Source organism: Phycodurus eques, chromosome 9 (assembly GCF_024500275.1).
Source record: "Phycodurus eques isolate BA_2022a chromosome 9, UOR_Pequ_1.1, whole genome shotgun sequence".
Taxonomy (NCBI): domain Eukaryota; kingdom Metazoa; phylum Chordata; class Actinopteri; order Syngnathiformes; family Syngnathidae; genus Phycodurus; species Phycodurus eques.
In genome coordinates, this window is record NC_084533.1 from 20280364 (window position 1) to 20304591 (window position 24228).

Sequence of the window (24228 nt, forward strand, 5' to 3'; positions counted from 1 at the left end):
AAATCTGAGCTTTTGCGAGTGTTTTCAAATGTTACTAAATTTTTAATCATGGAAATTTCCAAAAGCAACTGTGTTCATCCATCCCATCCATTTTCTGAACTGCTTATTCTCACCAGGGTCGCGGGTGCACTGGCCCCTATTTCAGCTGACTTCGGGTGAGAGGTGGGGTACACCCTGAACTGGCCGTCAGCCAATCGCAGGCAACTGTATTTTAATTACATGTTTTCTCCCAGATTGTAGGAAAACGTCAGCTATCAAGTCAGCTTGCACCGATAAAATGCTGTAATACAATGGTGCAACCACTTTATCACGACTCAAAAAGAATACTAAATGGTTAAAAAGGGGGAACGCACAGATAAAGGAGAAAGTTAACAGCGCTGCTGTAACATGTTGTGGACTGAGTGCAGCTTTGAGCAACGCTATAAAATTAAAAAATCATCCTATATGTATCACATTATATTTTTGTAATGGAGTTAAGCTTGTTGTTTACATTGACTTTCCAATAAGGGACATTCATTTCATGTAATCAATTGTTCTTATCATCTTATCTACTGATTGCAGAAACTGCTGATTGACAATTGGATCTAGTTTTACCGTGAAGGTGTGCGAATTTGTGAGCCCATTGAGTGTACTTTGACATTGAAATGCCAGATGCAAATTTGAATGCTACCATGATCTCAAGAAATTAAGGTCTATATTTATATTTATTATATGTTTTTATTGTTGTTGTTGTTGTTTTTTAAACATATTAATACTCGCACGTCATGTCATGGGACAACATTAGTACGAATACTACAACCAATAGCTACTAAGCGTGGACTGATGGTACATCAACCCGTGATGCCTCAAAATGAACTTGCTTTTAAACTGTTCATGCTGAAGTTCAGTTTATAGAGAAATGTGCAGCTGCCTGCATTCAGATCATCTTTGGTGGTGAGTCATTTTATTGCGTCAAGCACATACTTTTGCGCTCTTAGCTTGAATAATCAAAATATACAAAGAAGAGATTTACATTCAACCCTCTGAGATTTTTTTCTCACCATTACCTTTGAAGTGGAATTGTAAAATGGCTGTATCATAATGTTAGTGTTGACTGGTTGGCCTATAGCTGTCTTAAATGGGTTATTGGATTTTGGAATATGTTTCACCCCTGTTGCATCATAAAACCCTTTTCCTGTGACAGAGCATATTTAGCCATGCCCATGTGTCGTACCTTCGTCACATAATCCCTCGAGAACGTCATTATCAGCTCAGAAATGGGGGTTTGTGTGTGTGTGTGTAGCCATATTATGTTGAAATCACATCAGAAAAAAAATGCGACAAAGAGAGGTGAGAATTGGCGGATGCTGCAAAATATCTGATAGGGTGTTAGTACAGTAAGTAAGAGTAAAGTGGTTACACATGACTATTTCAGAATATTGCATTACCCCCCCCCCCCCCCCCTCTCCACTTTATTCTGTTACATGGTAGTGTCCTATTCCAAGATTAGCCTTGATTGGGTTCATATTAGAATGTTACTGTCCATATGAGTGCGTCCATCTACAAAATTTCTAGATGTTAATCAAAGATAATAATACACATATATTCACAATGTTCTATGTAAAAAATATATAGTACAGTTGTAATTGTTTTTATGGAATTTTGCCAGAAATAAGTCTGTGTGTGCTAATGCTTTCTTGATTTTGGTGTGAGCTGAACCTCTTTGTTATCTGGTCTACAGGTGAGGTGCCAAGTGGTCGCTCGGACCCCCACAGACTAATCTGCAATATGTTCAATTTGGCTTTTGTATTAACATTTCTTATGACGGGTGAACCTCAAAGACACACACATGCAGTATGCTCACTTTGGCTGTTTGCCTGATGTGTGGTACTACTTTGTTCATTTGAGCACAATGCACAGTGTGATATTCTGTATGCAGTATCAAACTCTGAGGAGATAAACCCACACAGTATTTTATTTTATTTTATTTATTTTTTTGGGTCATAAAAAAATAACGGCACAAAACAGCATTTGGATAGAAAGAACAGGCCAGAAACTATAACTGTTTAACATCTATCAAAATGCACAACTGCAAACACACTCACTAATTAATAGTTAACTAAGGATTGATTGAGGAAGTTTTTTTTTTTGTAGGTTGAAATCATTTCATATAAACATATGATTACCAATTACATCATTGTGTTGCATTTGTAGATGATGAACGGGCTGACATTGTACCACTCATAGTGTACATCAAAAAGAGTGAGAACTGATTTTAAAGTGTCTGTGAGTGTTTTAAAGTGATTTATAAGAGGGACAGGAGCACAACTTGATTAAATATGCAACCAGAAGCACATGAGTAACCACCTCAATTAACTAAAATTGTATTCTGAAGTAGTACATGAGAGAGAGAATAGCCATTATCTGGATGACTGCGGCCAGTTTGTGAATGAGTTTGGCTTCATTACACTCCAACCAGGTTTGGCCTAGCTGAAAAGACAACAGAGAAGCTGGTTGGAGGCCAGCAGCTCAAAGGACTGTGTCTGTTTGCCACCGCTATGGAGCCATGACAAAGTTTACCTTCTCTCTCCAGCCAGCTAAGTTACACCAAACTTTGTGTGACACACAAGTAAAACCACTACCAAAGTTCAGCCTCATTATTGTATTACCGTATAGTGTTATGAGATAAAACACAAAACAATTCATAAATATTTCAACCAAAAGTGGGAAGTTAAGATGATGATCCTTCTTAAATTTAAAGGAGATATGTACAGTATATGTCATACCAGACAGCTTTAATGAAAATGTACATTCATTAGAATAACTAATTGTGGGTGAGGTACACTTTTCAAATAAATTTTCACGAGATGACTGGAAATAAGTAATATTATTAAACTGGGGTTTTAATTATTTATTTGCACCCCATTTCACCTGTTCTATACATACAGGTATGTCCATCCATCCATTTTCTGAGCCACTTCTCACGAGGGTCGCGGGAGTGCTGGGACCTATCCCAGCTATCATCGGGCAGGAGGCGGGGTACACCCTGAACTGGTTGCCAGCCAATCGCAGGCCACATATAAACAAACAACCATTTGCACTTACATTCACACCTACGGGCAAGATAGAGTCTTAAATTAACCTACCATGCATGTTTTTGGGATGTGGGAGGAAACCGGAGTGCCCGGAGAAAACCCCATGCATGCATGGGGAGAACATGCAAACTCCACACAGGCGGGACCGGGGATTGAACCCCAGTCCTCAGAGCTGTGAGGCAGACACTCTAACCAGTCATCACCGTGCCCAATCCATGATGCTCCGTGCACTAAACTTCTCAGTTGGGATGAGGTTTTGACAATGGTGTACTTTATGTTCACATATAAAGTGTGTTCCTTCCCAACAACTTAATTTAGTCTTATCTGTCCACACAACAGTTTGTCAGTAGCTGCTGTGGAGCCTCTCGACACTGGTTTTCCAGCTTCTGTAGCAATGTTTTGTTAGGGGGTGGGTACAGCAGTGGCTTCCTCTGTGGTGTTCTCCAATGACATCATTTCTCGTTTAATGTTTTAATAAGAATATATTTTTCAATAGATTTTACAGTAGCATGTGCCATAAAATGCTTCATGCTAAGATTTTGGCAAAGGAGGCCTAGAAAGTGCGTTAGACTCCAAGGGGGATTACTTTGACTGGGAAATCATGTAGATTGTAGTTTGGATTAGAAATACTGTCTATCTTTTGTCCTGAAAATTGTGTGACCCACCTCGTATATTTGTTTGTGTGGTATTAGTTTAAACAGTCTGTTGTTGACACATACGTAGATGAAAATCAGATCAAATTTGGCCACTTTAAGTAGAAATCTCGGCAGTGCTAAAGGTTTTCCATACCTATTCTTGAAACTGGATATGCTTTACTCTGAAAATAACAAAGGCTGGCTTGTAAGGTAATGCTGAATGCAGGTCTTCCTTACACTCATAATAGCACAGGGAATAAACCATTATGTTCAATGAACTTAAAAGCAAAGGGAATATTGGTTTCAAAAGCAAATACACTATACTTTCCTTTATTTGTCACTGGGAATGGTTCAAGCAATTTTGTACAATTTTTGGGGGCTCTCTTTAAATACAGTAATTAAGATTGCCGATATGTGGTAATGTGGATCATGCAAAGTACAAAGAAAAGTGCACTTTTAATACAAAAGAGACAACCCTGCTTAGGCTAACAGATAGAGTCAATAAAACCACAATAGTATAACATTGTACAATAAAAAGACATCTATGCAAATTATAAAGATGATCTCTTTTATTAAAACTCTTAAATGTTTTACCAATGTTTTTTTTTTTTTTTTTTTACAATGAATATTTAATGTAAGTTTCAAGAAGCTATTTGTGCTCTTCTAATGAACTTCATCACTTCAGGGAGGGAGAATACAAAGTCCCAAATCTCAAATTGTGTCATTCAGTTTCGAGCAGGCAGTGGGATTGAATCCTGAAGGTGAGACTAAGTTTGGACTTGATCTATTGTGAAAAGATCCCGCAGGGAGCCTATAGGGAATTGGGAATGCTCATAATGCAGCTGTCATGTCATCCCTTTAATACCATCACTCCCAACCAAAAAAAAAACCTGACAACTTAGAAACAGGACAAGCCGGTTGGATACAAAGAGCATTTGCATACCACTGAAGTCATTTAAATCTGTGAGTGTCTGGAAATCCCTACAACAGAATGTGTTCCTCAGGGTGGCGGTTGATGCTAGATAAAAGGAAAACAAATTGAGTTTTGTAGTTGTTAAACAAACCTTGCTTGTCTTCCCCCGACACTGCCCCTCAGAAGAATCCCAAATGCAATATAAGAAGCAGGCACTCGTCTGGAATCTCCAATTGTATGAGCTGCTCAAAGCAGAGGAGCAAGTCTTCAAATGGAATTTCAATTTGACATGGGAAGTCCTGTTAAAAAATGCTGTGACGTTGATAATGAAGTCATTTATCTACTCTCATCCATTATACAGGAGTTGAAAAAAGATGTCAAAGGCATTCACTGATTTTACAGGTCGTCTAACTTGGATGCAGCCATTTTACGTATGTTGCCTGCAAAATAAATTTGGAAATAATTAAATGTTTTCCATTTTTATACCATTATTTCATTACCAGTGGCTGAGATGGGGGGAATAACAAATTATTTTAAAACCAATCCACAGAGTTTAACCAAAATTTAAAGAAAACTATGCCTATGTTTTTATGAATGATTTTTTTACTTTAGTGACTGGAGCTTCAAGGTGTTTTTCAATTTTAAAAATTTCTCTTTAGCTTATTTTTCTGTCTGTGTTTACTGGACAAAATTAAGAAACTTCCACTTGGTAATTTGTTCCATGCATTTACGCAGAGCTTGTACATGATCACCTATAGACTATGTAAAGCTGTGTGTCACCTGAATAGGTATAGCAAATCAGGGCAAATGTATATATATTGTGCATTTCATACACAACGTAACTCAATGTGCTCTACATGATTAAAAATTATTTAAAAACAATGAGCAAAATACATTTAAAGACAAAGTGCAGAAAAATAAAAGTCAGCTTACTAAAATGACTTGTATTTGATTGTTGTCTATTAATTGAACAAGTTTAGCATGTAGCTGTTTAAACAGAAGAAGCCCCAGGATGGAGAGCCTTGGTGTGTTCCAGATGTATTTTCATTCTGCTCAGATTTAAAGTCATCTGTTATGCCAAAAAAATGGTTTCCTTTAAGGAGGTGAATGGTTGTTTGTGCATGTGTGCCAAAGCCAGCTGAGCTCGAGTTTACCCACGACAGACTTGTGAGGAAAAAAAGTATAAAAAAGCATGGATATTCATCATCATCATCATACATATATCTACTGTATGTATTACTTTACAGTGAAAAAGGAGAATACCCTTTTTGGTCGTAGTACAGCTTGTGTGGTAAACCAGATGTTTCTGTTAACTCAAAAAGAGAGATGTATCTCTCTTTTTGAGTTAACACAACAATATTCTAAATATTTCATATGTCACTCCTTGTACTGGCGTAAGCACTCTGGCAGATGTACATGCATCACTCATCTGTTGTATGATAAGAGAGAAACCAGTCTTCAACCTTCAGCTACAGCACTCGAAGTCACTTTTTTCCTCTCTGACACTTCATAAACATTGACAGCTGGGAGGCCAGATAGTGGAATAGATTGATGGACAGATGGAGAATTTATCCGTCACTCAAGTGTGGAAATGGAAAATGAAGAGAAATACACAAGAAACACACTCACGAAACCTCACCAAATATGAGAAGGCTCAGCTTTTGACGAGCAATTTGAAATTATTTTTGTGTAGGACAGAGAATGACGGTGGGCATGTGTAGTTAGAGACTAATTAGTTGGTTTATATTCCTCTCACCTTACTGCTGCTGGCCCCATTGACAGTACAGACGCTTTCGGCGACCACACATCCATGGAGATTAAGTTAATTATCTTTCTCGTATCTGCTATTATTTTAAGGCTCTTAATCTCCTCCCTCCTGTCTTTTACACAATCCCACTGAGCAGTTGGGAAAACTGTCAGGATTTTTGAAGTGTCAAGTGATGCATCACCTTTTCCAACTGTTCTGCTTGACAATCACAATGAACAATAAACTCACAAAATTAGCAGTTGATGCGTGACAAATCCTATTGAGTTTTCAATCAATCCCTACAATGAAATGAGTTTTAGCCCATACCACACTCATATCTAATGCGTCGTTGTTCTAGGTATATAATGATTTACTTTCCTCATCTTGTTTACAGCAAGAGCTTTGTCTTTTGTTGTCTTCTTTTTTCACTCCCCTCTAGAAACCTTGTTCTGTTCGACTGATCGAGTTTGATTATCAATAAATATTCATTCAAATACTAAGAAACCACAGCGGCAGTTTAAAAAGTCCACTGTGACACAGTATAACTTTTCCGGCATAAAAGGGATACAGATCCTCGTTTCTGCTTGACCTAACAGGACAAAAATAAATAAATAAATATAATTAAATTTAAAAATAAATAAATACATGAGGTTTTTTTTTCTTTTTCTTCTTTCTTTTTCTTTCTTTTTTTTCCTTTTTTACGGTGCAGTAGTTGTCTTGTGATATTATTCCTACATTCATTTCAGCTTGGATGAAATAGTGGTTTGTTTCCTCAGATAATTTTTTTTTAATTATTATTATTATTGTTTCAAGAGGGAGCACAGTGAACGACTGGTTAGCACATCTGCCTCACAGTTCTGTGGATTGGGGTTCAAATCCTGGCCCCGCCTGTGTGGCGTTTGTATATTCTCCCCGTGCCTGCGTGGGTTTTCTACGGGTACTCCGGTTTCATCCCACATTCCAAAAACATGCATGGTAGGTTAATTGAAGACTCTAAATTGCCCGTAGGTGTGAATTCGAGCGCGAATGGTTGTTTGTTTCTATGTGCCCTGCGTTTGGGTGGCGACCAGTTCAGGGTGTACCTCGTCTCTCGCCCGAAGATTGCTTTGATAGGCTCCAGCATGCCCGCGACCCTAGTGAGGATAAGCGGTACAGAAAATGGATGGATGAGTGGATGTTTCAAGAGTTTACACACATTAAATGCTTCAAACAAAGATGAGGAAACAATTATACGGAACCACCAAGGGGCAAGAGGGAAGATGGAGCATACCAATATGAACACATGACCTGTCTCCACATCCCTGGATAGTCTTTCTTTAAGTCTTGTTATAAAGACAAAAAGTGAAAGTAAAGTTGTTGAAAAATACTTTTTGGTTTTAGTGTGAAACATTATTATCAGATTGTCATGTTATTACCAGACCATTGCACCTGCTGGTGTTTCTCATTTTATGCATTTCGGTTTAAAACAACATGAACGTGTGTATGTTCTGGGATAAGCAGGTGAGAACCTATGACCTACAAATGTCCTTGGGCAGCTTTTTCGAAGAGTGCTACCTCTATGATGAAGATTATGATGAAAAATGCACATATGACATTGTACTGTGTGTGTGTGTGTGTGTGTGTGTGTGTGTGTGTGTGTGTGTGTGCGTGCATGTGAGAGAGAGAGAGAAAGAGACAGACAGTGTGTGTTACTGTATCTGCTGAGAGGTGATAAGACTTTAATAATGAGCTTGTTCGTTTTGTCATTAGTCAATGCACTGTCACTGTCTCAACCATATTCAGTTTTCATTTACACACATCGACAATAACAGAGATGAGGGGTGAGGGTTATAGGAACACCACTAATGGTTGAGAAGTGTTGAGGCAGTGATAGTCTCTCACTTTGACACACAATAACACACCTCATAGTGAGGTCATCATCATTAAGTTTAACGGGAACACCTACATACCATTTTGACCTTGCTCACACATCATCATCATCCTCATCCATCTTCAGGGTGTGATTTTTTTTTTTCCCCAAAAAATTAGATACAGGTATCTTGCCATTTCTCAAGGGAAGACTTTGCACTGATGTTAAGGATGAACATAAGAAGCATATTTCTCTCATCTTCTCAATACTAGAACTACTTTAAGTACTATATATATATATAGAGAGAGAGAGAGATGACATCAGTTCTAGCTCACCCATAACCCTAATAAGGATAGGTGGTATAGAAACCAGATGGATGTAAATCCTCTTGAATATGGGCTCATAAACGCCTTTTTCCCCCAGCAAGGGACTGAAACATGCATTATTGCAAGCATGAAAAAAAAAATAGAATCCATATTGTTTAAGTCTGCCATAAAGAACAATGTAAGCTCATCAGCCGTATTACACACCCGCAAAAATGCAGATGACAGCAACCAATACAGAAACACACAGATGCATTTCTTGACTGATGGATTCTGTCCCAGAGCCAAGTATCAACCTAGCTGTGATGCATGATGGTTTAATTATTCAAACTGTAGCATTTACATGTAAAAAAAATAAATAAATAAATGTCTTTGGCTTCAATTACATTACATCCTTGTAATGGTCAATGTTCAATTCGTTTGTCATCATGAGATATGTGTTTGAAGTGGAGACAAACACATACACATTGTGCAACACACCACATATTGTTTGCAATGCCTGCTGTGATTTATAATGTGGCTGTTTCAAAGTAAATGCATTCATTTTACCTGACTGCTTTCATTGTATCTCCTTGTCCATAATTTCTTGGTATTTCCTCATTTTGTACTTATTTGGTTCCATTTTCATGTAACTTTCTTCCTTTTCTCTTTTTCCTGCGAACATTTCAACCTGCAACCCAGACAGAGATCCCTGGGCTCGTGGCCAAATTGATTCATCATTGTTGCACTCTCATGATCAATTTATCCTGAGAGAATCATCAGCAGCTGGCTTGAATTGCCTATATTGTATTGAAGCGCATTTCATTCTTGTCAAATTTGATTCTAAATTATAAGATCCATTTTATGGTTCTGTCACCAAACCTTTCTATCATGATGCTATATGGCCAAAAGTCTTAGGGTCATTAGACAATTTAGACACATCAACTGGAGGGATCTTTGTAGAAGAAATTGAAATAAAACATATTTAGGTGGCCGTCTACCTGAGTCTCAAACTCTAACAGCTACACAAAGGATGCCAACAATCATTAGAAGAATGCAAATAGAGATTACTCTTTACACTCTACTTTTGTAGGCATTCTGCATCACATACACATACAGTATATTCCTCCTACATCTCTTTTTCTATATATTCCTGATTTATTGTTGCTGCACTCAGAAATTTTAAACCAACTCTAACACCCCTCACCCTTTTCATCAACACAGCATCCGCATGGGACAAACCGTTGTCGGCCCCACACCAAGGTATCATAAAGTTTTCATTCACACATATCATGTTCTTTTCTTTTCAGCAGCTTTATTCCCTCACCTCACAACATTTAATTTGCATTCCGTGCCTTTGATCCGCCAACTGTGTGTGTGGAATAAAGGACAGTGAAGGTCTCCTTAATCAGGTTCCCCTGCAGTGTGGTCCTTGGTTGAAGTGAATGGGTGTCTGAGATCATCTATAATAAATACAGTACACACATGCCTGTGTGTGTGCGCGATAATAGTAGTACACGTGTGATAACAGAGGGGGACTTTAGTTAACTCCAGTTTTTCCTGACATCAGCATTTGTGCCACGGTCACATTAAAACCTCAAATACATATTTGCTGTACACAATTTGATACACTTTCAGGTCTCTCCAAATAGGTCCCCCAAGAGTGGCTGTTGCATCGGAACTTGCTAATTTATATTTCACAAAACTCCGGATCCTCATAATAACATTATCTTTTAAGATGGATTTGCATAATCTCTGCCATGATTCAGCCCTCTGTTTATCAGAGACTTTTTAGCTGTTTTGAATGACTCGTCAGTCAGATACTCTTGGCACATATTCCAATGACATCAGAGATTTCAGATGTCAAGGCAGCTTTGTAATGATTTTTAAAAGAGGTCCATTCTTTGGTGAAACTACATTAGGGTCAGAGGGACAGTGCACCACCAAATCAAGCAGTTTTATATATATATATATATATATATATATATGGTTAGAGCGTCAGCCTCACAGTTCTGAGGACCCGGGTTCAATCCCCGGCCCCGACTGTGTGGAGTTTGCATGTTCTCCCCGTGCATGCGTGGGTTTTCTCCGGGCACTCCGGTTTCCTCCCACATCCTAAAAACATGCATAAATTGGAGACTCTAAATTGCCCGTAGGTGTGCATGTGAGTGCGAACGGTTGTCTGTTTGTATGTGCCCTGCGATCGGCTGGCAAACAGTTCAGGGTGTACCCCGCCTCCTGCCCGATGACAGCTGGGATAGGCTCCAGCACGCCCGCGACCCTAGTGAGGATAAGCGGCTCAGAAAATGGATGGATGGATATATATATATATATATATATATATATATATATATATATATATATATATATGTATATATATCCTTTCCACTGTGTATTTAATGCAGAGTAGCAATTAAATTTGGGAATTTTTGTGCATAAATTGGCATTAACCTTCTAGGTCTGATTTTGGTAAATTAATTATTTGTGTGTCTGTCTGGCTTCCTGTTGCAAATTATTTTTGTTTGCAGCACGGTTTGAATCCTGACCCTTTGGTCCTAAACCCAAGTCCTTTCAGACTGAGCCAGCCGCACCATTAGAGTATTCTAATTGTGGTATTATCATTTTCCCTGTGTGAAGCCTACTCCTCCTCAGTAGTTGTTGACTCACATTTTTTCCATATAAGTGAGGCCTATAGGTACAAAGTACGAGGTGAATGAAAAAAGTTCCAGGACCGATCTCACTGAAAAGATATATTTTAAACCCGAACTACACATTTTTCCCTTCAAAGTAATCCCACTGGAGTTTAAAGTACCGTAATTTCTCGTTTATAATGTGCATTTTTTTTTCCCAAAAAAATTGTCAAATGTCAATAGTGCACATTATACATAGGTATAGGTGAAATGAAAAACACTTTCACATTTAATAAATGTATGCCGCCATCTAGAGGTTATGAAAAAGCTGTACACTTGCATTCCAATAGGTCACTGCCCCCTAGAGGTTATGAAAAAGGTTTACACTTTCATTCTAGTATGCCATCGCCACCTAGAGGTTATGAAAAAAGTATAGCCTGCACTTTAATTCCAATATGACAGGGGTACATATGACTGTATATATGTATAGTTGTGGTAATAAGTTTACATACCCAGGCAAAATTTGTGAAATATTGTTGTTTGTTTGTTTGTTTTGTTTTTGTTTGTTTTTTAATACAAATGATGACTGAACAACAACCATTATTAACCATCATTAATTTATTTATGGTTATGTTTTGTTTAATGATAATGCTTTTCTGAAATACTTGACAGTTTAATTTGAATCCCATTAAAATAAAATGTAATGTGTTTCGCCTGGTCCTTCATGTTTTCTTTAAAGAATTGTACACATCTTACAAATCCTGCTTGGGTAATCAAACATATGAGCACAACTGTGGGTTTTCTCATTTACTAAATAAAAGTAGGGCTGTGAATTTACAAAACAAGAGCAAGTAAAAAAAGAATGACATGTTCAAATAAAGTGTTTAACTTCAGAATAATTTGTTGAAAAAACTAACAAAATACAGATAATACTTTGTTTTGATCATATGGGTAGAAGCAAAATCATGCATTGTAAAAATGCATTACAGAAAGGTAGCAGGGTTTTTCCAGAATTTTGAGGTCATTTTTGGGGGTGCGTATTATACATAGGTGCGCATTATACATGAGAAATTGTGGTACTTTCTCAGCCTTTTTTTTGTCACGCCATTTTTGTACTCCTGGAAGGATTTTTTTCCAGGGTCCTCCACAGTGCCGTTGTCACGGCCATATTGATGTCATCTACGACTTTAAATGGGTCACCTTGATGACCTCCTTGAGCTTAGGAAAGAGAAAAAGAATCCCACCGAGGCAGGTCAGGTTAAGTAGTTGGGTGCATTATTGCAAAAGAACAGTGATTTTTTTGGGGGGGGGATTCGGGATTCTTTTTTTTTTTTTTTTTCGGGATTCTTACATATTGCAAAAATGATTGAATGTTATTTTATTGCTAAACATTGAAACTAGTTACACATACTTTAAGGTGTTGTCACAACGTTTGCTGTGGTGAGGGAAGGCAAAAAGCAGATGGACATAGGCGCAGGAAAACAGGCCAGGCAGGGCAGATGTTCTGGGGAGTCTAAAAAATATATTTCAGATACTGGAAGCATGAATAAGAAATGAGAGAGACTCACCAACACAGAATACAGTGCTGTGAAAAAGTAAGAAAGTAAGAAGCCCCCCTTCCCTCAGTTAAGGTCAGTGTTCATGACTCAACAATAAGGAAGAGACTAGCCAAAAATGGTATCCATGGTAGAGTTCCAAGGCGAAAACCAATGCTGACCAAAAAGAACATAAAGGCTCTTCTTACTTTTGAAACAAAAAATAAATCAATAAAATAAAATAAATCATCTGGCATACATGTAACACAGCATTTCAGAGAAAGTGCATCATATCAACAGTCAAACATGGTGGTAGTAGTGACCTCAAGCTGAAGCGCATTTGGGTTCTGTGGCAGGGCAACAATTCAAAAGACAATAGTGTTTTGAATTGAAAAACTCAACTTTTGGAGTGGCCTAGTCAAAGTCTGGACTTGAATTTGATTTAAATGCTATGCCATGACCTTAAAAAGCCTGTACATGCTTAAAAACCCTATAGTGTTTCTCAATTGGGACAAAATATCTCCACATAGATGTAAAAGACTCATAGCCAGTTATAGAAAATTTATTGATTTCAGTTGTTGCTGCTGATGGTGGCCCAACAGGTTATTAGGTTTCGGGCAATTACTTTTCCACACTGGGCCATGTAGCTTTTAATAGTTTTTGTTTCACCTAATAAATAATATCGCCATTTCAAAACTGCATTTTATGTTTACTTGGGTTGTCTTTGTCTGGTATTTACATTTGCTCAATGATCTTAAACATTAACATGGGGAAACTATGCAAAACAAAAATTTGAAAAGGGGCGAATACTTTTTTCACGGCACTGTACATGACATGCTATATGTTAAGACATAACCTACAACAGATTGTATGGAAACACGGAACTAAATATCCACAGGTTAATAAGTCAAGGGGCCAGAACTGATTGAAGGACACGAGAGAAGCAAAAGTGGCGAGGCTGGGTGGAGACAATGACATGACAGGGAACCGGAAAACACAAAATTCTAGTAAACACCATTGTCATTTGCCAAAGGTCAAATCAGTTTCAAGTGCAGAATGTAACACAGTATCTGACTAAGCTTGCTAAATGGTGCAGATTGAGATCATGTTTTGTAAGTTTTGCTTAGTTCAAGTTTGTATTTTTCTCTTAGGGCCATTTTACTAGATGTGTTTTGTGAATTCAGAGCCCGAACATATTTTGGATTTATATTAGATGCCAATTCACACAGACATGAGCACAACGGAGCTGGTGATCAGTCCAGGGTGTGCTGCCCCACTTCCCAAATTCAGACCTGTAAAAAATTGATTGTATTCACAGTCCAATTGTTCTTTTTCATCTATAAAGAAAAAAGTGTTTGTGAAAGAGACAACAACATAACTTGCGTCTTAAAGCTATTCTTTATCTCGCTCAAAACTGTGTTTTTCAACGCAGCAGTTTATCTCTACTGAATGCAAATGTTTTGGGGCTTTTCCTTTATGTAAAACAAAGACAATGAAAAATCCCCTTGTCAAAAAATTCAAGTGTAATGTGTCAAAAGAGATGCTACATTTAGTTCCACTTAATATCAAGCAGCAGAAGGTCAGAAAGAAGCATTAATTTCATTTGCAGTGGAAAACATTATATGCCACGGAGCATGAATAATTAACATCATGCTGAGAAGCTGGCCTCAGGATTGTGAATATTGTTTCAAATTTAATTAATGCCCTCTGTCCCGTTTTTTTAATAAAGGTTTCTGTCCCGAGAGCTGAAAATTAAAACATGAAAGTAAGCTTACAATACATGGTCAAACATGTTCAACAGAGAAAGTCTATTTGAGGAAGCAAATGCAGCACAAGATTGTTTGTTTTAGTCTACTTGGAGCATCTGGTGTCCTGTTCAGTCATGTAAAAGTAACTTCTACTGCACTGAGACTGTCAGCCACTAGCATGTGTTCATATCTGAGGACACACATTTATGCACAATGTGAAGTTCAAGAAAGAAAGAAAAAAAATCACATTTCTATATAGCATTGACTGCTGCAGAAGCAGTAAAAGCAGACACTGGTGATAATTGCTCTGTCTGACCTTATGTGCTGCACTGTTCGGCACTGCAAGCGTGTAAAAGGTCAAACTTGATTTGGCAAGCTAAGTCCATATGAAGTAGAAATCCTTTGAGGCTTTTCCAACCTGGTCTTCGTAATTAACTGGGGTGGTCAATACACACAATTAGGGAGTAGATTACTTGACGGTCCATAGTTATCAAGAGTAACAAATACAACATTTGTAACATCGAATTTTAATTTAAAACATGGATTAAATGTGTTCTTGTGAGAAATACTGAAATGTCACAAAACTGCAAACAATCGTCACCAAAATTTATATATTTCTACCGGGGCTCAATTCAGTCATTCATACATCTTCCGTTCCGCTTATCCTCACTAGGTTCACGGGCGTGCTGGAGCTTATCCCAGCTATCTTCGGGGAAGAGGTGGGGTACACCCGAATTGGACGCCAGCCAATCGCAAGGCACATATAAACAAACAACCTTTCACACTCACATTCACACCTAAGGGCAATTTAGAATCTTCAATCAACCTACAAGCTCAATTCAACCTCTGAAAATATCAGAATGATCTCCCCAAAATTTTGGATTTTTATGGACGTTAAGAGTTTTCCTCTTATATAGAAAAAGCTTTATGTCGGTTAATGTTACAAAACTGTAAGCAATTGTAGCCATGATTTACATGAACATCTCTACCTATGCCTACTTCAACTTCTGAAAATATCAGAATGATCGGCCCAAAATGTTGAGTTTTATGCACGTTAAAGTGTTTTCCTATGCACTTACTGTACAGTATGTATAGTAAAGCTTAACGTCGCTTAATGTCACAAAACTGTGGTCAAAGTTCTGCCCGAGTTGGGAGTTGAAACTCTACATTTGGGTCTGACAGGCCTGACCAGCCTCCTTCCCTCCCACTGAGGCCAACACACCAACCGGGTGGTGATCAATTAATAACTCCGCCCCTCTCTTCACCTGAGTGTCCAAGACATGCCGCAAATCAGATGACATGCCGCCAAAGTCGATCATCAAACTGCGGCCTAGGCCAGGGATCTTCAATTAAAATTTGCCCCATAAAGGTTTTCCAAGGGTAAAGGTCTGAACCTCAAAACGTTTTCATTTGCATATAGTCGACCCTTTTCCCAACATTTATTTGTGGTTTTGCAAATAGGATGTCAAGTTTTCCAAGAAAAAAATACCATCCGTCTGAAATTTAAATGAAACTGTTTTGATCCTACAAATGCAACAATGCATGAACATGAATTAAAAAAGAGAAATCCAAAGTTCTAACTAAAAAAGCCTTTGAAACAGTTCACATGTAAATACAAAGAACACCAATAACTTAAATATCCAGCCAACTGGCACAAACATGTCAGGCCTGCATTTCAGTACAAACGGTATTTTGAGGCTTGCAGCTCAATAAATAAAGGCTTGCAAGCATTTGAAATAAAACAGTACAGGCATCTCAGGTCTAAATTTCAAGTAACTCTGAACAGGCAAATTAAGTCTGACTTTCAAGTAAATCAGAAAAGGTAGCTGGACATTTCAAGTAAAAAAATAATAATAATAAAATAAATAAAAGACAAAAGATTTTGATTTGCTACGAGTAACATCTTGAACAGCTGCACTGAGACATAACTTTACGAACAAAACATCGCACTTAAAAATCACATTGCCCCAAAATCGCCGCTATGAGTGGACATTTATTTGCTCATTGTTGGGTTCTAAAGTATCTCAATAGTTTGTTTTTTATTTCTAAATTCACAGTCAAATTTAATGGGTACTTCTTTGGCCCCCGCGACACCCCTCCCTCACTTAATGACCTAACCAACTAACCTTTTCATGAAAACTGAAAACTCCACTCTTTCAAACAGCCCCCTAATCTGTATTTTTTTTCTCCTAATGTAACTATTTTATCATTCAAATTAAATCACATTTTCTTGAGAACAAGCTCAACAAAACATCATCAGTCAGCTGGGATTTCAACTTTTGGCGCAGAATTCTTTCATGTCTGTGGCATGAGAAACATGTAACATAATGTTGAAGAGATGAACTGAAAATGCTCACACACCACTCATAGTCTTTATCTGCTTTTCCAGCTCTCCAGACCACCCAGCCACCTAAAGTGCTTTTCCCACCGGAGAGACAAGACACAGTGATAGAGATCACACCCGGTAAGTACCAACTCCTATATACTTATTAAACACTACACACTGTCCACTTCTTCTTCCCTTAAAAATTAAGTGGTATCCATTAAAGTCATACTTTTTTTACTATGATCTATATTTATATGATGTGATTTCTTCTTTCGTTTCTTTCTTCTCTTGAGATGAGTCTTTCTATCAATTTACCGTATAATCCTATGAATCGATCTGTCTATATTTGTTGCATGAACCAATACTTCTCAAAAATGGTATTTGTAAAAAGTTGTGTCGAGTGCAGCTAAGGAATATTTTGACTGCTAACTTGCTGCACCATCAAATGTGTGATTTCAGTTAAATGATCATCGATGCAAAAGAAACATGATTTATTTATCTATTTTATTGGAAATATTATACAAAGTAACGGGCTTTTGAGAAGAAATATTAGGTAGGTAATTATAGTGAAAGAAACAGACAATAAGCGTCTCATTATGTCTGTTTCAGATTTGCTTGTGTACTAAATTGCATGGCGCATGTTCTGCTGCACCACTGTATGACTGAGTGCGGGTGTGCGTGTCTCCTTCTGTGCGGCGGCCTCTTTGACGTTAGAAAGGTGTTTGGACGCATGTACAAGTATGGGTGTTTGCGTGTTTCCATTAATTCCAAATTGATGTTGTAGCAAATAGGCCCCAAGGCCTATGTGCACTGACTGCAGATGGGACACCTTTTAATGGGAACCGCACACCCTACAGCAATACTTTAAACACACTCATGTAAACTGTACATGCACACTTGATGACACACACACACGCACACAGTTTTTAAATTAGCATCTTGTTTAAGCTCAGAGATTTACATCAGCAAGCACAGTCACCTTGTTAATTTTCTTCATTTCCATCTCTTATTAACATTTTCACTTATTTGTTCACGTTTTTTTAATTACTCCTGTTTCCTCTCCATTTAGGCTATTCCTCTATTTCTCTCACCTTCCTATTTGCCCCACCTTTTTTCTGCTGTCCGTCACTCCATAATACTGCTGGTAATCAACACAATTCCTTTGACTCATTATTATCTCACTAATGTGGGATAGAGGGAGATGAAATACATAAAGATTGATTTGAGATATAAGTACGCTGAATTTTTTTCAATGGAAAAAAAGATCTATGAATAATGAAGGTAGGTTGAGGAGTTAGAGGTCCAGTAGAAAAACACTTCGGTGCATTTGTGTAACAATCTATTAGCAGCTTAAAGAGGGTTAATAAGGTTTCAAATAAATACCAAATACCATATACCAAAGACATGAAATAATAGAATACAAAAATACAGTTTTCTCTCTTAATATTTGATAATTAATAGTAGGCGTAGACAGTGATATGATCAATTAAAGATCGGAGAATGTAAAGTAACTATAAAAGAGGGTGATTTAGCAGATTTATTATCAGAAATGTAAATAGATCTTATATACTGTAGATCAGACATCACTCTGTGATACGTGTACATGTAATTTGTTGAACACAATGCAAAAGGGGGGAATAGCAAGAGGAAAACAAGATTAACATCACCAAGAAAACATCATGTGCCCGCACCTACTTGTATTTGATCGAACAGTGTATCAGTATCAATATTTGATGCAGCTGTATCGATGTTGGACTGTAAGAGAAGATATGGTAATTGCTATAGTATATCCATATTATTTGCCTCCTCTAATATTCATGAGATAGCCTTTTCTAAATTCTAAAAGCTGACCAAAAAGTCCAGTGAGTAATTTTGTAAGAGAATTTGCAGGATTAGATTTATGTGCATGGTAAACCATTTCAATGAATAATAATGCTGTGTCGACCAAATTCAGAAAATTAGCAACAACAGTTTGTTTAATACACACTACATCTGGCAGGTTGGCCAGTTGCTAGCAGGCAAAGTTCTTATTTACTTTTTTTGTGTGTCAGAAAGGTTGAGAACAGATTATTATCCCGGCTACACAATAAGCACTTTATTTTTCTGGGGTCACTTAAGCCAATTTCTCAAGTAATGTCTGTTACTAGTCCCTCAGGACAAATTATTCTCCATCCTCACCCTCTGTCATCGTTCCATGAAGTACATCGAAGAGGAAAATAACACACATTCTCAGACACACTAATGTAAAAGGTACCAATGACAGTTTGGCTGTGAAAAGCGGGTGAAGATAAGGTGGCATATTTTTTGCCCCCCACCCCCACTCCTGTCTGTCTCGGTTTTACCTCCCTAGCATTTATCTCGGTGTCTGTCTCCTTCTGTCCCTGTGCGGTGTCTACTTCTATCTCACTCTATTTCCATCTGTCTGTCTTCCATCTACTACTGCCTCTATCGCAAACATTTGCACTGTCTTCCTTTCACCTCATTCACCTATCTTCTCATTCACATCCTGAAAAATGGTTATGCGCCATATCAGTATTCACTTTCCAATTGTCAGATAATTTGAAGTGGTGAGCATCAGACTATTCCAAGTTGGAGTTTTATAATCTACATTGAAGCCACCGCGTTGGTTTTGTTTGCAGCGTAAATGATTTACGTGTCCAGGTATCAAACTTCGAGCCATTTATTTTCCCACTGATTGCCTATGTCATAAAATCCATTTAAGAAACAGAAAAAGTGGCAAATAACTACAAAACATAAGGATTATGAAAATATTTAATTTAAAATTAATGATAATGTTGAAAACAGAGAAGAATATTATTTGACAGAAAAAGCTCCCCCTGACTCTGAACAGGAGAATAGGTATACTGTGTAAACCTGGTTCAAAGAGATCAAATTATGGTGTATATTCTGCACTCATAAAAATGAGCTGTGACAGAGTAAAATGCTTTACATTTCTATTCACGCGTAGGCTGTACCAATTTAACATTAGGGGTGTCACGATTTGTTTTGGGAACGATTCAATTCGTATCACTATTCATGGCTGCCAATACAATTCAACGACGAATTTGGTTCATTTAGAACGATACGATCCGAAACGATTCAGTAGCTTGAAATTCATTCAGTAACTTTTTAGCCCCAAAAAAATTTCAATACCAGGATACTGGACACTCCAGGGGACATTTTCTAGATGCCTTCTGTTTCTTGTAAGGGAAGCAGGTAAAATTAATTATGGCTACAATGAACAAACATTAATGGCAAATGCATTCACACTTTGAATAAAGTGGTACTAACATCTCTTCAGGTTGGATTAACAGTAGGTTTACCTATTACCTCACATTAGGGCTGTCACTGTCGAATATGTTTAGAACTGATTCTCCTTTTGATTATTGATCGAATAATTGAATAATAATCACACCCCCACTATCACTTAAATTGCATATGTTGGTACTGAGTGTATGGGATAAATTTGGTGACCAAAATTTGAGATGGCAAATGCTAAATGCTAAATGGTTAGCAATCAAGATTTGCACTCATGCACTCACGATTACCATTTTATGTCACAAAAATGCTAACTACCATTCAGCTCACTCATGCATATTATGTTGTATGGACATTGCACATCTAACAGTGTCTTAAAAATCACTTACAGACGCTCCTCTGTCACTTTTGGCAGTTTGTCATTGGCCCAACACTAAGTCCGTCTGCAATAAATGTCCGTGTGAAACATTGGGTCCGGCGGTGCAAACATGGTTCTGGGTGGAACACACTAACTCTAATTGAACGCCAAATATGTAATGCCCTGTTCTAATCGTGTATTCGTACCAAACTACCTGTCCCAATGTTTGCCAAAGTGGTTACGTAGCTCTGAGTACTATCTGTCGTGAGTGAATCACTCTTGACTGCTCAATGCTGTCTTTCATTTTGGTCTTTGTGTTTTAGTAAAGTGTTAGTGTTGCCGTTTTTGTCTTGGCTCAAGCGTGTTGACCAAACATTGAGAACGACAGCAATGAATTCTCTGATACACTTTGAGATTAGTTGAGCTCTCATCCTGTCATGAGGAAAACATGGTGGAAATGCCTCACAAATTGATGTCTGTCCTCGCTGGCTTTTTGGTTTAACATCAATAATCTTTTGCAGGTGATGCCTCACCAAGTGGGATCTCATATTACTTGTGTTCCCCGAATTGTTGACGACTGCGGTCTGCAAATAGTTTTTTGCATGTCTGTCATGTTTTCTCTTTGATTGTTTTTGATTACTGCTAAACCAAAATGTGTCCATACTTCGCATTTAAGCTTCGCAGAACGTTCCACTAGTTTTAAGTTTTGCGTTTTGTGTGCTGTCATATTTCCTGCACTATGCATGCACATCTCCCATGATCCCCTGCGAACTGTGCACGGGAGATGTGGTTTGCTTCTAACACCGGCCCACTCAATAGCGCCAAGAAAAAAACTAAACTGACACTACCACGATCCCCTGCAACATCACAGACAGAAAAATTTAATCGAGTAACGCTCATCGTCTTTATCATTAAAAGTGCTAAAAACACACACACGTGTTATTTCATAGTATTGATACAATCGATTGATTACCTTTTAAAGCAATTTAAACTCTATTCATGTCGTCCGGTAGGCCAACTTGCAGAGCACGGATCGATGCAGTTGGATCGTAGTGATATAAATCGATACATTGTTATACTGTATATAATGAATCGTTACACCCCTATTATTTAACATGAATTTATTTTAGGCAAGTTTTTAATGAACTTTGCTTTGGCTCTTAGATTCTAAGGATTGGGTTTGTTGAAACAGCAGGTTAAAAGAAAGAGCATATGTAAAGAAGTGGCATTCTAAATGTCCATTGGAGACTTAACACTCTATATCTTCTGCAAACATAAAGCGCACAAATGGAACAAAACACTTAAGAAGGTATAATACATCACAAGACACATTTGTCTGAGTGGAGTGGTAGAAGGAGCAGTTTGACAGACAAAAAGGGCAAGAGAAAAGAGGCTCTCTCTTTCAAAACATCACTTTCAAATTAATGTATGACGAAATGACATGTTCGAAATAAATTCTTTATTCATTTCTTATAATCTGCTGTTTTGGATCAAGTTAGAGCCTTAAAGAAGACAGAGCTAGGATCTAAAGGAAAATCACTTTTTGTCTTCGCATCTACCACGCTTTTAAAATAACAAATAACAACAACTTGCGAATATAGTTCGTAAATGTCCTCTAGGTCAGTAGTACAATGTGTAACCTTTGTACATTATCCATGTGCTACCTAGTTTTTGAGGAAAAACTTTAATCCACATTTGCCAAGTGGTGATCTGTGAATTTAGTTACCTTGGACCCTACTGTCCAATGTTATTCCCCCCCCCAGATTGGACAGGTCTCTCAATCCGTTATTAGGATTCAATAAAATCCTAAAATGCAAAAGTAGCACTAAATAATAGACAATAATAAAACAAATTTGCCAACCTTGAAACTACATTTGTTTAGATGATGTTCACTTTCTGTGTTTGCTGCTTTTAACAAAACATCACTTAATTCTTGGAAGTTAATGGCTCTAAGGAGATTTTTCAATGTTTTGCTAATTCTTCTTTTATTCTTTTCTTTACGGATCATTCCATAATTATTTTAAAATAATTCCAATTCTGAATCACCAACTATAAAGTAATACAATTATTTTCTCCTCAAAGTTATTTTCAGAATCTGCAATTCTTACCCACACAAGAACTACTGCTTTCAATAGTTCTTGCTGTTTTGTCCTCTGTGATGTCCGTATCTCCATCAGTGTCCCTTTATTTGTCATGCTGTCATCCTCTCATTCACTCTCTTTTACAAATGGTGATTTTCTTTGCAAGATAACAATCTTATGGAGTCAGAAACTGATTTTTATTAAGCAGGGCTCCCCTTTAAAAATCAATCTAACCGGGGTGCGTGTGTATATGTGTGTGTGTGTGTGTGTGTGTGTGTGTGTGCGTGTGTGCGTCTGCCTGAAAGAAATAATGAATTGGGTGTGAGCGAGGCTGTGCGAGGTTGGATATCTGCCATACAGCGCCAACAACACCCAGAGCAACTGCACAGCCTTGACATATGTTGCAAGTCTACATGTCAGTAGTTATTATATCATAAAACTGTACAGCTATGCCCTGCTCGGTCTGCTGTTTGTTTTTCTCCCAGTTTTACAAAAGTCTTGCACATTCCTGTGATTGGAATACTTACTGCACGTAAAATGATTGCCATTAATCAGTCTGAGAGTTACTGTTGATGAAGGACAGCAGTTGCCCAGCTTTTGACAATAGCAACTGTATATCTTTCTGGTTGTGACATTATTTAAACGGTATGTGTGAAAACTAGATTGAGTCCCATATTGATCTACTGTATGAATAGCTCATATTTTAGAGTTTACCTCAAAATGCATTTGGAAGGGGCCATAGCTAAGTCTGTAAGGACTTGGCTTTGGAACAGGAGAGTCGAAGGTTTCAGACGAAAATGTTTTTGAGTTAGGCAGATAAATGCATTCCATTTTGCCTCATTTCGTTCAAGACACAATTGAGCAATTCCATATAATGGTGGTTTCCATTTATCAACGAACCATCAATCTCATACTTTACCTGAAATTGTCTTGCTATGTCTGCTGGATAGTTCAAATTTAATTTGTTGTGACATTTTATGTTGTCATTTTTATTTTTTTTATTTTATGTTTGCAATCAAATGCTGTGAGAAAAGGTAACAGGAATTTTTTCACCACCTCACATCCTTTGGATTTTTCCATTAACATGACATACAGTATGATGAGTAAATCTCTCTCATGACTATGAGACTACAGGTAAGAATTGTACAGTACATTTTGAAGTAAAAAAAAAAGGCAAGAAGTTTACTTGTAAAAGCAAGGTGTCTCATTCTCGCTGTGTTTGACTTCTAAATAAAATTTTGGAGCAGCAGCTTTTGGTTTACTGAAGGCCAGCACTCTTTTTATTCATGCTGATTTTCCACAGAGGATGAAACTTCAGAGTCACAGTATGCAATGTGAGTGTGAAACAGGAGCAGTATTTCTCAAGATAGGTTTTACTTTTCTAAAGTGCAGTAAGTATTAGAACGTAGGTCTTCCTGTGCAGTGGTGTTGAAAATGAGTACAGCACTGTCTTAAACGAGGAAAAAAAGAGAAACGGAAGCAGAAGAGGACAAAGATCATTTTTTGCCTTAAACAATAATACAGTTGTGATAGCATTGTGAGTACTAAAGCAGCCAGTTGATGGGCAGTTTTGTGTGTGTGTGTGTGTGTGTGTGTGTGTGTGTGTGTGTGTGGGGTCAACACAATAGTTCATTGCTATCAAAGGATTCAGAGCAATTTTGTCCTTGCCGTACCTAAACTGCAGCAGCACTGAAGCTTGGACAGATAGATTTGTGAGATAATAAAAACACTTTCTTCAAGGTTTGGGTGATACTGTGTGAACAGGTACAAAC

The 24228-nt window shown here is 37.6% G+C and overlaps 1 protein-coding gene across 1 annotated transcript in view; it reads left to right on the plus strand.

Annotated features, from left to right (window-relative positions):
- il1rapl2 (interleukin 1 receptor accessory protein-like 2) overlaps window positions 1–24228 on the plus strand; it is a 100682-nt gene that overhangs the window by 38247 nt on the left and 38207 nt on the right. The window contains exon 5 of the mRNA XM_061686594.1: window positions 16823–16897. Within this exon, the coding sequence (XP_061542578.1) occupies window positions 16823–16897 (75 nt within the window). The remainder of the gene's footprint in view (window positions 1–16822; window positions 16898–24228) is intronic.